The sequence below is a fragment of the Ranitomeya imitator genome, chromosome 3 (genome assembly GCF_032444005.1).
Source record: "Ranitomeya imitator isolate aRanImi1 chromosome 3, aRanImi1.pri, whole genome shotgun sequence".
Taxonomy (NCBI): Eukaryota; Metazoa; Chordata; class Amphibia; order Anura; family Dendrobatidae; genus Ranitomeya; species Ranitomeya imitator.
In genome coordinates, this window is record NC_091284.1 from 743,713,755 (window position 1) to 743,731,225 (window position 17,471).

At 43.4% G+C, this 17,471-nt stretch overlaps 1 protein-coding gene across 2 annotated transcripts in view; it reads left to right on the forward strand.

The window, feature by feature from the left end:
* LOC138671042 (phosphatidylinositol 3,4,5-trisphosphate 3-phosphatase TPTE2-like) overlaps positions 1-17,185 on the forward strand; it is an 80,303-nt gene extending 63,118 nt beyond the window's left edge. For both annotated transcript variants that reach the window (XM_069758908.1, XM_069758909.1), the window contains exons 17-19: positions 91-186; positions 15,357-15,427; positions 16,014-17,185. In XM_069758908.1, the coding sequence (XP_069615009.1) occupies positions 91-186; positions 15,357-15,427; positions 16,014-16,113 (267 nt within the window). In that variant the 3' untranslated portion in view covers positions 16,114-17,185. The remainder of the gene's footprint in view (positions 1-90; positions 187-15,356; positions 15,428-16,013) is intronic.
* The last annotated feature ends 286 nt before the right edge of the window (positions 17,186-17,471 follow it).

A 17,471-nucleotide genomic window follows, 5' to 3' on the forward strand; every position in this document is an offset into this window, starting at 1 on the left:
GTGTTGCTCTTTTTATCTATTTATGTGTAAATGTGTCTATTGTACAGAGCAATGATAGACGACTAAGTAAGATGTTTCTTCTATGATTAGTTATTTTTTGATGCTGGAAATAACTCCGTGATCATCAGCTTGGAAGAGGGGCCCTTCATCTCTGGAGATGTCAAAGTCAGATTTGAATCTACTGCTGTGAGTATATGCTATGTATCTAGTATTATTACATGGGACTGGCCCGCTGTGGGTATATGCTATGTATCTAGTATTATTACATGGGACTGGCCCGCTGTGGGTATATGCTGTGTATGCTGTGTATCTAGTATTATTACATGGGACTGGCCCGCTGTGGGTATATGCTGTGTATGCTGTGTATCTAGTATTATTACATGGGACTGGCCCGCTGTGAGTATATGCTGTATATGCTGTGTATCTAGTATTATTACATGGGACTGGCCCGCTGTGGGTATATGCTGTGTATGCTGTGTATCTAGTATTATTACATGGGACTGGCCCTGCTGTGGGTATATGCTGTGTATGCTATGTATCTAGTATTATTACATGGGACTGGCCCGCTGTGGGTATATGCTGTGTATGCTGTGTATCTAGTATTATTACATGGGACTGGCCCCGCTGTGGGTATATGCTGTGTATGCTGTGTATCTAGTATTATTACATGGGACTGGCCCGCTGTGGGTATATGCTGTATATGCTGTGTATCTAGTATTATTACATGGGACTGGCCCCGCTGTGGGTATATGCTGTATATACTGTGTATCTAGTATTATTACATGGGACTGGCCGGCTGTGAGTATATGCTGTATATGCTGTGTATCTAGTATTATTACATGGGACTGGCCCGCTGTGAGTATATGCTGTGTATGCTGTGTATCTAGTATTATTACATGGGACTGGCCCGCTGCGAGTATATGCTGTATATGCTGTGTATCTAGTATTATTACATGGGACTGGCCCGCTGTGGGTATATGCTGTGTATGCTGTGTATCTAGTATTATTACATGGGACTGGCCCCGCTGTGGGTATATGCTGTGTATGCTGTGTATCTAGTATTATTACATGGGACTGGCCCCGCTGTGGGTATACGCTGTATATGCTGTGTATCTAGTATTATTACATGGGACTGGCCGGCTGTGAGTATATGCTGTATATGCTGTGTATCTAGTATTATTACATGGGACTGGCCCGCTGTGAGTATATGCTGTATATGCTGTGTATCTAGTATTATTACATGGGACTGGCCGGCTGTGAGTATATGCTGTATATGCTGTGTATCTAGTATTATTACATGGGACTGGCCCGCTGTGAGTATATGCTGTATATGCTGTGTATCTAGTATTATTACATGGGACTGGCCCGCCGTGAGTATATGCTGTATATGCTGTGTATCTAGTATTATTACATGGGACTGGCCCGCTGTGAGTATATGCTGTATATGCTGTGTATCTAGTATTATTACATGGGACTGGCCCGCTGTGAGTATATGCTGTATATGCTGTGTATCTAGTATTATTACATGGGACTGGCCCCGCTGTGGGTATATGCTGTGTATGCTGTGTATCTAGTATTATTACATGGGACTGGCCCGCTGTGGGTATATGCTGTATATGCTGTGTATCTAGTATTATTACATGGGACTGGCCCCGCTGTGGGTATATGCTGTGTATGCTGTGTATCTAGTATTATTACATGGGACTGGCCCCGCTGTGGGTATACGCTGTATATGCTGTGTATCTAGTATTATTACATGGGACTGGCCGGCTGTGAGTATATGCTGTATATGCTGTGTATCTAGTATTATTACATGGGACTGGCCCGCTGTGAGTATATGCTGTATATGCTGTGTATCTAGTATTATTACATGGGACTGGCCGGCTGTGAGTATATGCTGTATATGCTGTGTATCTAGTATTATTACATGGGACTGGCCCGCTGTGAGTATATGCTGTATATGCTGTGTATCTAGTATTATTACATGGGACTGGCCCGCTGTGAGTATATGCTGTATATGCTGTGTATCTAGTATTATTACATGGGACTGGCCCGCTGTGAGTATATGCTGTATATGCTGTGTATCTAGTATTATTACATGGGACTGGGCCGCTGTGGGTATATGCTGTATGTGCTGTGTATCTAGTATTATTACATGGGACTGGCCCGCTGTGGGTATATGCTATATATGCTGTGTATTTAGTATTATTACATGGGACTGGCCCGCTGTGGGTATATGCTGTGTATCTAGTATTATTACATGGGACTGGCCCGCTGTGGGTATATGCTGTATATGCTGTGTATCTAGTATTATTACATGGGACTGGCCCGCTGTGGGTATATGCTGTATATGCTGTTGTGAATTCTGTGGCAGAGCTCCCTCCTGTGGTCACAAGTGGTACTTCGGCTGATTCTCTCTGTGAGCTTCTGTTGGTGGAGGGAAGTGGTACTGCGGCTTCTGAGTTTCCTCCCTCAGGTGATCTGGTGAGGTCGTTAGGTGCTTCTCTACTTAACTCCACCTAATGCTTTGATCCTGGCTTCCTGTCAATGTTCCAGTGTTGGACTTGCTTTTCCCTGGATCATTCCTGTGGCCTGCTGCTCTGCATAGCTAAGATCTTCTTTGCTATTTGTTTGCTATTTTTTCTGTCCAGCTTGTCTAATTTGTTGCTGGAAGCTCTGGGACGCAAAGGGTAGTTCGGTACGGAGGGTCTTTTTGCCCCCTTTGCGTGGTTTTCTTTAGGGTTTTGTGTAGACCGCAAAGTTACCTTTTCTATCCTCGATCTGTTAAGAAAGTCGGGCCTCACTTTGCTGAATCTATTTCATCTCTACGTTTGTCTTTTCATCTTAACTCACAGTCATTATATGTGGGGACTGCCTTTTCCTTTGGGGTATTTCTCTGAGGCAAGGTAGGCTTATTTTCTATCTTCAGGCTAGTTAGTTTCTCAGGCTGTGCCGAGTTGCATAGGCAGAGTTAGGCGCAATCCACGGCTGCCTCTAGTGTTGTTTGGAGAGGATTAGGGATTGCGGTCTGCAGAGTTCCCACGTCTCAGAGCTCGTTCTATGATTTTGGGTTATTGTCAGATCACTGACCGACACTGGATGTCGAGTCCATATGGGTCGAAATTCATGGAGGGAAAAATGGTAACAAAATTCTCATTGGGGTCTGTTACAAACCCCCAAATATAACAGAAACCATGGAAAGTCTACTTCTAAAGCAGATAGATGAAGCTGCAACCCATAATGAGGTCCTGGTTATGGGGGACTTTAACTACCCGGATATTAACTGGGAAACAGAAACCTGTGAAACCCATAAAGGCAACAGGTTTCTGCTAATAACCAAGAAAAATTATCTTTCACAATTGGTGCAGAATCCAACCAGAGGAGCAGCACTTTTAGACCTAATACTATCTAATAGACCTGACAGAATAACAAATCTGCAGGTGGTCGGGCATCTAGGAAATAGCGACCACAATATTGTACAGTTTCACCTGTCTTTCACTAGGGGGACTTGTCAGGGAGTCACAAAAACACTGAACTTTAGGAAGGCAAAGTTTGACCAGCTTAGAGATGCCCTTAATCTTGTAGACTGGGACAATATCCTCAGAAATAAGAATACAGATAATAAATGGGAAATGTTTAAGAACATCCTAAATAGGCACTGTAAGCGGTTTATACCTTGTGGGAATAAAAGGACTAGAAATAGGAAAAACCCAATGTGGCTAAACAAAGAAGTAAGACAGGCAATTAACAGTAAAAAGAAAGCATTTGCACTACTAAAGCAGGATGGCACCATTGAAGCTCTAAAAAACTATAGGGAGAAAAATACTTTATCTAAAAAACTAATTAAAGCTGCCAAAAAGGAAACAGAGAAGCACATTGCTAAGGAGAGTAAAACTAATCCCAAACTGTTCTTCAACTATATCAATAGTAAAAGAATAAAAACTGAAAATGTAGGCCCCTTAAAAAATAGTGAGGAAAGAATGGTTGTAGATGACGAGGAAAAAGCTAACATATTAAACACCTTCTTCTCCACGGTATTCACGGTGGAAAATGAAATGCTAGGTGAAATCCCAAGAAACAATGAATACCCTATATTAAGGGTCACCAATCTAACCCAAGAAGAGGTGCGAAACCGGCTAAATAAGATTAAAATAGATAAATCTCCGGGTCCGGATGGCATACACCCACGAGTACTAAGAGAACTAAGTAATGTAATAGATAAACCATTATTTCTTATTTTTAGGGACTCTATAGCGACAGGGTCTGTTCCGCAGGATTGGCGCATAGCAAATGTGGTGCCAATATTCAAAAAGGGCTCTAAAAGTGAACCTGGAAATTATAGGCCAGTAAGTCTAACCTCTATTGTTGGTAAAATATTTGAAGGGTTTCTGAGGGATGTTATTCTGGATTATCTCAATGAGAATAACTGTTTAACTCCATATCAGCATGGGTTTATGAGAAATCGCTCCTGTCAAACCAATCTAATCAGTTTTTATGAAGAGGTAAGCTATAGGCTGGACCACGGTGAGTCATTGGACGTGGTATATCTCGATTTTTCCAAAGCGTTTGATACCGTGCCGCACAAGAGGTTGGTACACAAAATGAGAATGCTTGGTCTGGGGGAAAATGTGTGTAAATGGGTTAGTAACTGGCTTAGTGATAGAAAGCAGAGGGTGGTTATAAATGGTATAGTCTCTAACTGGGTCGCTGTGACCAGTGGGGTACCGCAGGGGTCAGTATTGGGACCTGTTCTCTTCAACATATTCATTAATGATCTGGTAGAAGGTTTACACAGTAAAATATCGATATTTGCAGATGATACAAAACTATGTAAAGCAGTTAATACAAGAGAAGATAGTATTCTGCTACAGATGGATCTGGATAAGTTGGAAACTTGGGCTGAAAGGTAGCAGATGAGGTTTAACAATGATAAATGTAAGGTTATACACATGGGAAGAAGGAATCAATGTCACCATTACACACTGAATGGGAAACCACTGGGTAAATCTGACAGGGAGAAGGACTTGGGGATCCTAGTTAATGATAAACTTACCTGGAGCAGCCAGTGCCAGGCAGCAGCTGCCAAGGCAAACAGGATCATGGGGTGCATTAAAAGAGGTCTGGATACACATGATGAGAGCATTATACTGCCTCTGTACAAATCCCTAGTTAGACCGCACATGGAGTACTGTGTCCAGTTTTGGGCACCGGTGCTCAGGAAGGATATAATGGAACTAGAGAGAGTACAAAGGAGGGCAACAAAATTAATAAAGGGGATGGGAGAACTACAATACCCAGATAGATTAGCGAAATTAGGATTATTTAGTCTAGAAAAAAGACGACTGAGGGGCGATCTAATAACCATGTATAAGTATATAAGGGGACAATACAAATATCTCGCTGAGGATCTGTTTATACCAAGGAAGGTGACGGGCACAAGGGGGCATTCTTTGCGTCTGGAGGAGAGAAGGTTTTTCCACCAACATAGAAGAGGATTCTTTACTGTTAGGGCAGTGAGAATCTGGAATTGCTTGCCTGAGGAGGTGGTGATGGCGAACTCAGTCGAGGGGTTCAAGAGAGGCCTGGATGTCTTCCTGGAGCAGAACAATATTGTATCATACAATTAGGTTCTGTAGAAGGACGTAGATCTGGGGATTTATTATGATGGAATATAGGCTGAACTGGATGGACAAATGTCTTTTTTCGGCCTTACTAACTATGTTACTATGTTACTATGTTACTGTATGTGCTCTGACCGCTATGTCCATTGTAGTACTGAATTGCCTTTCATAACAGTACAGGAAGCCAAAAGTACTAATGATTCTCAATAGAGGGAAAAAAGAAGTTCTGAGACCATTTTTTTTTCTTTGCACTGTGTTTTGCCTTTTTTTTCCCCTAGACATTTGGGTGGTTCAGGACACAGGTGTAGCGATGGACATTAGAAGTCTGTCTTCATTTGTGGATCAGCTCTCGGCAAGAGTACAAAAGATTCAAGATACTCTTGATCAGAAAGCTATGTTGGAACCAAGAATTCCTATTCCTGATTTGCTTTTTGGAGATAGAACTAAGTTTCTGAGTTTCAAAAATAATTGTAAATTATTTCTGGCCTTGAAACCTCGCTCCTCTGGTGATCCAGTTCAACAGGTTTTGATTGTTATTTCTTTTTTGCACGGCGACCCTCAGGACTGGGCATTTTCTCTTGCGCCAGGAGATCCTGCATTGAGTAATATCGATGCGTTTTTCCTGGCGCTCGGATTGCTGTACGATGAACCTAATTCAGTGGATCAGGCAGAGAAAAATTTGCTGGCTCTTTGTCAGGGTCAGGATGAGATAGAGGTATATTGTCAGAAATTTAGAAAGTGGTCCGTGCTCACTCAATGGAATGAATCTGCGCTGGCAGCTATGTTCAGAAAGGGTCTCTCTGAAGCCCTTAAGGATGTCATGGTGGGATTTCCTATGCCTGCTGGTTTGAATGAGTCTATGTCTTTGGCCATTCAGATCGGTCGACGCTTGCGTGAGCGTAAATCTGTGCACCATTTGGCGGTATTACCTGAGCTTAAACCTGAGCCTATGCAGTGCGATAGGACTTTGACCAGAGTTAAACGGCAAGAACACAGACGTCTGAATGGGCTGTGTTTCTACTGTGGTGATTCCACTCATGCTATCTCTGATTGTCCTAAGCGCACTAAGCGGTTCGCTAGGTCTGCCACCATTGGTACGGTACAGTCAAAATTTCTTCTGTTCGTTACCTTGATCTGCTCTTTGTCATCGTATTCTGTCATGGCATTTGTGGATTCAGGCGCTGCCCTGAATTTGATGGACTTGGAGTATGCTAAGCGTTGTGGGTTTCTCTTAGAGCCCTTGCAGTGCCCTATTCCATTGAGAGGAATTGATGCCACGCCTTTGGCCAAGAATAAGCCTCAATACTGGACCCAGCTGACCATGTGCATGGCTCCTGCACATCAGGAGGTTATTCGCTTTCTGGTGTTGCATAATCTGCATGATGTGGTCGTGTTGGGGTTGCCATGGCTACAAACCCATAATCCAGTATTAGATTGGAAATCCATGTCGGTGTCCAGCTGGGGTTGTCAGGGGGTACATGGTGATGTTCCATTTCTGTCAATTTCGTCATCCACCCCTTCTGAGGTCCCAGAATTCTTGTCTGATTACCGGGATGTATTTGATGAGCCCAAGTCCGATGCCCTACCTCCGCATAGGGATTGTGATTGTGCTATCAATTTGATTCCTGGTAGTAAATTCCCAAACGGTCGAATGTTTAATTTGTCTGTGCCTGAGCACGCCGCTATGCGCAGTTATGTGAAGGAATCCCTGGAGAAGGGGCATATTCGCCCGTCATCGTCACCATTAGGAGCAGGGTTCATTTTTGTAGCCAAGAAGGATGGTTCGCTGAGACCTTGTATAGATTACCGCCTTCTAAATAAGATCACGGTTAAATTTCAGTACCCCTTGCCATTGTTATCTGATTTGTTTGCTCGGATTAAGGGGGCTAGTTGGTTCACCAAGATAGATCTTCGTGGTGTGTATAATCTGGTGCGAATCAGGCGAGGAGATGAATGGAAAACTGCATTTAATACGCCCGAGGGTCATTTTGAGTATCTAGTGATGCCATTCGGACTTGCCAATGCTCCATCAGTGTTTCAGTCCTTTATGCATGACATCTTCCTAGAGTACCTGGATAAATTCCTGTTTGTGTACTTGGATGACATTTTGATCTTCTCGGATGATTGGGAGTCTCATGTGAAGCAGGTCAGAACAGTTTTTCAGGTCCTGCGTGCTAATTCTTTGTTTGTGAAGGGATCAAAGTGTCTCTTTGGTGTGCAGAAGGTTTCATTTTTTGGGTTTCATCTTTTCCCCTTCTAATATCGAGATGGATCCTGTTAAGGTCCAAGCCATCCATGATTGGACTCAGCCGACATCTCTGAAAAGTCTGCAAAAGTTCCTGGGTTTTGCTAATTTTTATCGTCGCTTCATCTGCAATTTTTCTAGTATTGCCAAACCATTGACCGATTTGACCAAGAAGGGTGCTGATTTGGTCAATTGGTCTTCTGCTGCTGTGGAAGCTTTTCAAGACTTGAAGCGTCGTTTTTCTTTTGCCCCTGTGTTGTGTCAACCAGATGTTTCTCTTCCGTTCCAGGTCGAGGTTGATGCTTCTGAGATTGGAGCAGGGGCTGTTTTGTCGCAGAGAGGTTCTGATTGCTCAGTGATGAAACCATGCGCTTTTTTTTCCAGGAAGTTTTCGCCTGCTAAGCGAAATTATGATGTGGGCAACCGAGAGTTGCTGGCCATGAAGTGGGCATTCGAGGAGTGGCGTCATTGGCTTGAAGGAGCTAAGCATCGCGTGGTGGTATTGACTGATCATAAGAACTTGACTTATCTTGAGTCTGCTAAGCGGTTGAATCCTAGACAGGCTCGTTGGTCGCTGTTTTTTGCCCGTTTTGACTTTGTGATTTCGTACCTTCCGGGCTCTAAAAATGTGAAGGCGGATGCTCTGTCTAGGAGTTTTGTGCCCGACTCTCTGGGTTTGTCTGAGCCGGCGGGTATCCTCAAGGAAGGAGTAATTGTGTCTGCCATCTCCCCTGATTTGCGGCGGGTGCTGCAAAAATTTCAGGCTAATAAACCTGATCGTTGTCCAGCGGAGAGACTGTTTGTCCCTGATAGGTGGACCAATAAAGTTATCTCTGAGGTTCATTGTTCGGTGTTGGCTGGTCATCCTGGAATCTTTGGTACCAGAGAGTTGGTGGCTAGATCCTTTTGGTGGCCGTCTCTGTCGCGGGATGTGCGTGTTTTTGTGCAGTCCTGTGGGATTTGTGCTCGGGCTAAGCCCTGCTGTTCTCGTGCCAGTGGGTTGCTTTTGCCCTTGCCGGTCCCGAAGAGGCCTTGGACACATATCTCTATGGATTTTATTTCTGATCTTCCCGTTTCTCAAAAGATGTCAGTCATTTGGGTGGTCTGTGATCGCTTTTCTAAGATGGTCCATCTAGTACCCTTGTCTAAATTGCCTTCCTCCTCTGATTTGGTGCCATTGTTCTTCCAGCATGTGGTTCGTTTACATGGCATTCCAGAGAATATCGTTTCTGACAGAGGTTCCCAGTTTGTTTCAAGGTTTTGGCGAGCCTTTTGTGGTAGGATGGGCATTGACTTGTCTTTTTCCTCGGCTTTCCATCCTCAGACTAATGGCCAGACCGAACGAACCAATCAGACCTTGGAAACATATCTGAGATGCTTTGTTTCTGCCGATCAGGATGACTGGGTGTCCTTTTTGCCTTTGGCTGAGTTCGCCCTTAATAATCGGGCCAGCTCGGCTACCTTGGTTTCGCCGTTTTTCTGCAATTCTGGTTTCCATCCTCGTTTCTCTTCAGGACAGGTTGAGTCTTCGGACTGTCCTGGTGTGGATACTGTGGTGGACAGGTTGCAGCAGATTTGGACTCATGTAGTGGACAATTTGACCTTGTCCCAGGAGAAGGCTCAACGTTTCGCTAATCGCAGACGCCGTGTGGGTCCCCGACTTCGTGTTGGGGATCTGGTTTGGTTATCTTCTCGTCATATTCCTATGAAGGTTTCCTCTCCTAAGTTTAAACCTCGTTTCATTGGTCCGTATAGGATTTCTGAGGTTCTTAATCCTGTGTCTTTTCGTCTGAGCCTTCCAGATTCTTTTTCCATACATAACGTATTCCATAGGTCATTGTTGCGGAGATACGTGGCACCTATGGTTCCATCTGTTGATCCTCCTGCCCCGGTTTTGTGGAGTGGGAATTGGAGTATATTGTGGAGAAGATTTTGGATTCTCGTGTTTCTAGACGGAAACTCCAGTATCTGGTTAAATGGAAGGGTTATGCTCAGGAAGATAATTCCTGGGTCTTTGCCTCTGATGTCCATGCTCCCGATCTTGTTCGTGCCTTTCATGTGGCTCATCCTGGTCGGCCTGGGGGCTCTGGTGAGGGTTCGGTAACCCCTCCTCAAGGGGGGGTACTGTTGTGAATTCTGTGGCAGAGCTCCCTCCTGTGGTCACAAGTGGTACTTCGGCTGATTCTCTCTGTGAGCTTCTGTTGGTGGAGGGAAGTGGTACTGCGGCTTCTGAGTTTCCTCCCTCAGGTGATCTGGTGAGGTCGTTAGGTGCTTCTCTACTTAACTCCACCTAATGCTTTGATCCTGGCTTCCTGTCAATGTTCCAGTGTTGGACTTGCTTTTCCCTGGATCATTCCTGTGGCCTGCTGCTCTGAATAGCTAAGTTCTTCTTTGCTATTTGTTTGCTATTTTTTCTGTCCATCTTGTCTAATTTGTTGCTGGAAGCTCTGGGACGCAAAGGGTGTACCTCCGTGCCGTTAGTTCGGTACAGAGGGTCTTTTTGCCCCTTTGCGTGGTTTTCTTTAGGGTTTTGTGTAGACCGCAAAGTTACCTTTTCTATCCTCGATCTGTTAAGAAAGTCGGGCCTCACTTTGCTGAATCTATTTCATCTCTACGTTTGTCTTTTCATCTTAACTCACAGTCATTATATGTGGAGGGCTGCCTTTTCCTTTGGGTATTTCTCTGAGGCAAGGTAGGCTTATTTTCTATCTTCAGGCTAGTTAGTTTCTCAGGCTGTGCCGAGTTGCATAGGCAGAGTTAGGCGCAATCCACGGCTGCCTCTAGTGTTGTTTGGAGAGGATTAGGGATTGCGGTCTGCAGAGTTCCCACGTCTCAGAGCTCGTTCTATGATTTTGGGTTATTGTCAGATCACTGTATGTGCTCTGACCGCTATGTCCATTGTAGTACTGAATTGCCTTTCATAACAATATGCTGTGTATCTAGTATTATTACATGGGACTGGCCCGCTGTGGGTATATGCTGTGTATCTAGTATTATTACATGGGACTGGCCCGCTGTGGGTATATGCTGTATATGCTGTGTATCTAGTATTATTACATGGGACTGGCCCGCTGTGGGTATATGCTGTATATGCTGTGTATCTAGTATTATTACATGGGACTGGCCCGCTGTGGGTATATGCTGTATATGCTGTGTATCTAGTATTATTACATGGGACTGGCCCGCTGTGGGTATATGCTGTATATGCTGTGTATCTAGTATTATTACATGGGACTGGCCCGCTGTGGGTATATGCTGTATATGCTGTGTATCTAGTATTATTACATGGGACTGGCCCGCTGTGGGTATATGCTGTGTATCTAGTATTATTACATGGGACTGGACCGCTGTGGGTATATGCTGTATATGCTGTGTATCTAGTATTATTACATGGGACTGGCCCGCTGTGGGTATATGCTGTGTATCTAGTATTATTACATGGGACTGGCCCGCTGTGGGTATATGCTGTGTATCTAGTATTATTACATGGGACTGGCCCACTGTGGGTATATGCTGTATATGCTGTGTATTTAGTATTATTACATGGGACTGGCCCACTGTGGGTATATGCTGTGCATCTAGTATTATTACATGGGACTGGCCCGCTGTGGGTATATGCTGTGTATCTAGTATTATTACATGGGACTGGCCCGCTGTGGGTATATGCTGTATATGCTGTGTATCTAGTATTATTACATGGGACTGGCCCGCTGTGGGTATATGCTGTATATGCTGTGTATCTAGTATTATTACATGGGACTGGCCCGCTGTGGGTATATGCTGTGTATCTAGTATTATTACATGGCACTGGCCCGCTGTGAGTATATGCTGTATATCTGGTATTATCACATTGTACTGACCCTCTGTGAGTATATGCTGTATAATTGGTATTATTACACAGGACTGACCCTCTGTGAGTATATGCTGTATATCTGGTATTATTACATTGGACTGACCCTCTGTGAGTATATGCTGTATATCTGGTATTATTACACAGGACTGACCCTCTGTGAGTATATGATGTATATCTGGTATTATCACAATTGACTGACCCGCATCACATTATTCCACCATCATTATACTCATTTATATACCGTATTTTTCTGATTATAAGACACACTTTTTCCCCCCAAATTTGGGGGGGAAATGTGGGTGAATCTTATAATGCGGATATACCTTACCGGCCGTGGTTAAGCCGGGTCCCGGGTCGCTGCTGGAGGAGGCAAGAGTGGAGTGTTGCTGCAGGCCGCAGGCTGGGATGAGAGGGTGTTCCGATGTGCGCCGCTGCTGGTGTTCGGTGGGGCGGGGGCTCTGCCAACATTTTGTGACAGCCCAGAGCCCCTCGCTTACATGGTTTACTATGTGCTGGACTCCGGCCCATGCACATCTGGAGATCTCGGGAGATGAGATCTCAGTGCCAAGATCTCTATCTGTGCTTGTGCCGCCCTCGGCAGCTATTTTCCCGGAGTCCACCACATAGTAAACCATGTAAGTGCAGGGGCTCTGGGCTTTCTCAAAATATTGGCAGAGCCCCCGCACCACCGAACACCAGCAGCGGCGCACATCGGAACACCCCCTCATCCCAGCCTGCGGCCTGCAGCAACAATCCACTCCTGACTCCGCCAGCAGCGACCCAGGGACCCCGCTTCACTGCAGCCACCACCCCCGGTAAGCAATAAGACACATGGATTATAAGAAGCACCACCATTTTATTAAAAAAGGTTTTTTCCCCTTCAAAATTTGGGGTGCGTCTTATAACCCGATGCGTCTTATAAACCGTAAAATACGGTATTTAGACGGGTTCCCAAACATTCTTATTGTAAGAGATATTATTTTTACATATCGCAAATGCTAACACCTACATATTGTGATGGGAGTTGGGTTCGTTGAGTTTTTTACTTTGACTTTTGGGACGAAAAGGACAAAAATGTGAATACAAAACAAGACTGAATGTGTTGGATTTACACGCACAAAACAGATCATATTTTTAGTTTGACTTATGAAAACCATTTCACGTGTAAAGCAAACTTGTTGGATAAGATTTGATAATAAAAGACTGTTATATTTTACAAATGATATCAATTCAAAAAAGAAAAGGAATGTGTAATTAACATTTAACTTTTATTCCATATAAGTTTCAAAGTAATTCTAAGTTGTTTACATTTATCCAGTACGGATGGACATCGGGTCACAAACTTACAATGTGACACACTAGTTCCTTGTTAGTGGTAAAAGTGGAAAAATTAAATTCATGAGGATTCTTAAATATTGTCCCTTTATAGTCAGATTACTCCCATATTAGGTGAGATGCAAAGTCTTATGACAATAGGGTAAACATCGATGTTAATTGGTGTTTCTAGTAACTAAATCACTGTAACATAATTACTGATACCAGGACGTGTCCCTGACGCGCGTTTCACCAGTATACTGGCTTTTCCTACCATTTACCGGTGGTGTGCACCAATGTTTAATCTTGTCCTATGAGATTTGATCAATTTAATAATATATTTTACAAATGGTTAAAGAGTAATTGTGATTTTAATGTATGTTTCATAAATCAATGGAACGCATAATTTGAGAAATCAGCTTATTTATCCTCCTGGACTGTTATTTAAGATTCTCAGTTACCTGAGTAAATTCTGTGTTCAGTGAAGAAAGGATTTTCCATTACTGATGTAGGAGATGCCAGTTGGTGCTTATAGAGTTCAATGGAGAACTGTAACTGCCGTTTCCAGAGAACTTTCTCCTGATTGTCTGTCTGCTTCTAGCTCCTCCCATCTCCATAGAACGTCATAAGCACCAACTGCCATCTCCTATCTCAGTAATGGGAAAGTATGTCTGCACTGAACACAGATTTTAACCATGAAATGAGAGTGAAAGGTCAGTCCCTGAGGAGAAAGAAACAGCTCAAACAACCAATCTATGGATTACCAGGGAAGCACCACACAGGAATAAATTCTAAAATGCCTTTATTAGATATTGATGGCAAAGTAAAAACAGCAAATATCTGTGCGCATAGCAGGACTAGGAAACAACACATATAATTGTTTCACAACTTAGGTAATACTGGCCGACCCAATTTCTATATAAATATATATATGAATAAATCATGTTATATTATCGCACATTATTTTCCACTTTTTCACTCTAGAGGGATTTATTCATATATATAAATTGGGTCGGCCAGTATTACCTAAGTTTATTCCGCAGCATGTCAATTCTTTGTGCGGATTCCACAGCGGTTTACACCTGCTCCATAATAGGAATTCGCAGGTGTAAAACTGCAGGTTGAATCCGCACAAAAGCCGCGAAAAAAAACGCAGTGCGGATTTCCTGCGGATTTACCAAAATCAGTGCGGAAAAATCCGCACACCTTTCCGCAACGTGTGCACATACCCTAAAGGGGCTTTCCGGGACTTAGACACTCAGGAGTTTACTCTAGAATTACTGTGACTGTGTAAGTTCCATCACAGATTGGTGGCGGTGAGACCCCGAGAATTATGGATATCCCACCGCTGCCACCAAACTTACACAGTCACAGCTCTCTGGCGCCCCCTTACCCTCAGGTCAGTCAGGGAACAGCACCTAGGATAAGTAGTCGCCAGAGAGATGTGAATTTGTAAGTTTGGGGGCGGCGGTGGGACATCCGTATCCTCTAGCTCTCGTGTTTCCTTAGGCTGGGTTCACATTACGTTTTAAAAGTCTGTTAGACGGACTGCGTTACACCGTGGTATAACGCAGTCCGTTACCGCTACCATTAACTCTATTTTGGGTGCATCGCTAGCGCACGCCCAAAATGGGCATGCGCTAGCATTGTGCCGTTATTGAGCGACAGACCCTGGGACGCGGGCTGCAGCGTTTCCGGGTCCGTCATCGCTAGCAGATGCTCTATCTGCGCTAGCGTGATGGCATGTAGGCACTTGCGTTAACGCAGCCCATTTAACGCATGTGTTGAACGGGCTGCTTTAACGCAATGTGAACCTAGCCTTACAATTACATTTAACAACTTTCTACAAATACGGTAGTTACAACATCACATGCATCCTAGCAGCCATCCAGAATACTGTAGAGTCCAGGTGGACATAGGTCCTTTATACTCACTATCACCTGTGATCAGGCTGGCCCATAGGGGAACCCCCCCAAGAGTGGGTAACTGTGCAGGAGTGGGTACCCCACTCCACCAACATGAGCAGTAGTTGGCACAAAAGACTTGTTTCCTTATGTACAGAGAAGGCAGAGATAAATCGGGGAATGAGGGCAATATATCTCTGCATGTAGCCGAGCAGTGGCCCCCAGAGCCAATGTTACAGGTGGGCCCTTGGAAGCCCAGTCCGACACTGCCTGTGATCACACATCAGCTGTGCTTTCCACTGTAACAGCTGGCATTGAAGAAATCTCTGGTGCTGGCCATTTAACCCCTGAGATGACGTGCTAATTCATGCATTTTTATACCTCCAGAATAGTTTTTGATACATGCTCTCTTTTTGTAGGGTCTACCGAAAGGCTATGACGACTGCCCATTTTACTTCTGGTTCAATACGTCATTCATAGAAAATAACAGGTAAGAAATTCACTGTGAAAGATCCCCTATTATGCTTGTGGTGCTAAGAGAAGGTATACGGATCAAAATGGAAGATAAATTGAAGATATTTGTGATAGTGATTCATTCATTTCACTTAGGTGAAAACCAGAGTTAGACATTTTGAGAGAATCGGGCCGATTATGCTAATGACACTCTGATCAAACTCTGATCAGTGTCAGCATGGTGTGATCTGATTCTTTCGGATGAGAGAAGATGGAGAACAACATTTCTCAACCTTTTCCATTCTGTGTGAAAGCAGAAGTCATACACTCAGCTGTGCATGTCAAAATGCTATGATGCTTTCTAGTAGGAATTATTTTGACTTTGTCTTGCCACTTAATGCTGTGTTGTTGTTGTTGTTTTTTTGTCTTTGCACTTAATGCTGTGCTGTTGTTGTTGTTGCTGTTTTTTGTCTTCACACTTAATGCTGTGCTGTTGTTTTTTGTCTCTGCACTTAATGCTGTGCTGTTGTTGTTGTTGCTGTTTTTTGTCTTTGCACTTAATGCTGTGCTGTTGTTGTTGTTTTTTGTCTCTGCACTTAATGCTGTGCTGTTGTTGTTTTTAGGCTTTACCTTTCTAAAAATGAATTGGACAATCCTCACAAAGAGAAATCGGGAAAACTCTACAGTGAAAAGTTTGCTGTGGAATTAAACTTTGAATCTTGACACCCTTTTTCGCTTTAGACATGTCTCGAATGTCTGCACCTCACTGTGACATTACTGAAGAATCTGAAAGGCGTCCATGTGCCATATTTTTTGTATTATTGTAAACTTTTTTTATACAGCTGTTGATATGTATATAATATAAATGTGATATAGACATATGCATGTGTGATACGTCGTCGTTTATGCAGTATACTCTGGTTAGAGATTAAAGGGAACCTGTCATGTACCAAAACGATATTCACCTACAGATATGGGGTTAATAGCGTTCAAAAGCTGTGGGGCGGATGAACTGAGAGCCAGGCTACTGGGAATAAATAAACGTTATTCCTCCTGGTAGCCTCCGGCTTTCAGTCACAGAGGTGCAGCTTCAGTCACAGCTCAATACATAGCAGCAGCTGTAGCCACTGCCCGATACTGACTGACAGCTGGCTCTGTACTGATGCACTGCTGAGCCGGCTGTCAGTCAGTGGCAGGGCGTGGTTATAGCAGCTGCTCACTATGTGCTGAGCAGTGACTGAAGCTGCACCTCTGTGACTAAAAGCCTGAGACTGCTGGGATGAATACAGTCTGAATACATCGATTCTGTGTTAGCCACAACACATGCAGGGATTGCCTATTGAACAGCCACGATACATGCAGCCGCGGGGACTCGAACATATTTTTCTAGCATGCCGAAGTCACTCAGTTAGCACATGAGCATGCTCGGATAACACCTTATCCCAGCATCCTCGCTCATCACCAAAGATGGTAGTTTTGATGAACCGGAGCATGATTATTATGCTGCATTTTTATTTTGCTTCAGTTTTCTATAAAAGTTATGGAAAAATATATCAGTAAGTACTACAAAAGCATACACAAATAAATATAATAAATCTAATTAAAACAATTCACATGATATAGCTCCAACAGACAGATTTCCGAAAAACATCCCAGACTTTTATTTTTACGTGATATTTTATTTATTTTACATTAAATCAATACTGCACTGTTAAACTTCATGTGGAAATGTCCATTACAATACTGTATTAAAACACTATTTTTTTTAAATAAAAGAACAATGCCTTTCCCGACATATCTAGATTTTTACTCCCAAGTTGTCTAAGGCTTCATTCACATATATACACATCCTAGTGCTGGCCAATAGACTTTCATTGATCCATACACACATCAGTTTTTAAAATGGATCTGTGAGACTCAAGAGCATGTCCTATTCTCATCCGTTGTGCCGATCAAACTTGGCCATCCAAGTCTATGGGGATCCATATAAAATGGATGAAACAGAACACAGACATTGTAATTCAGTTTTCCATTCCATGTTATAATTTTTTTGCTTGTTTATTTAGTATTAGAACATTCAT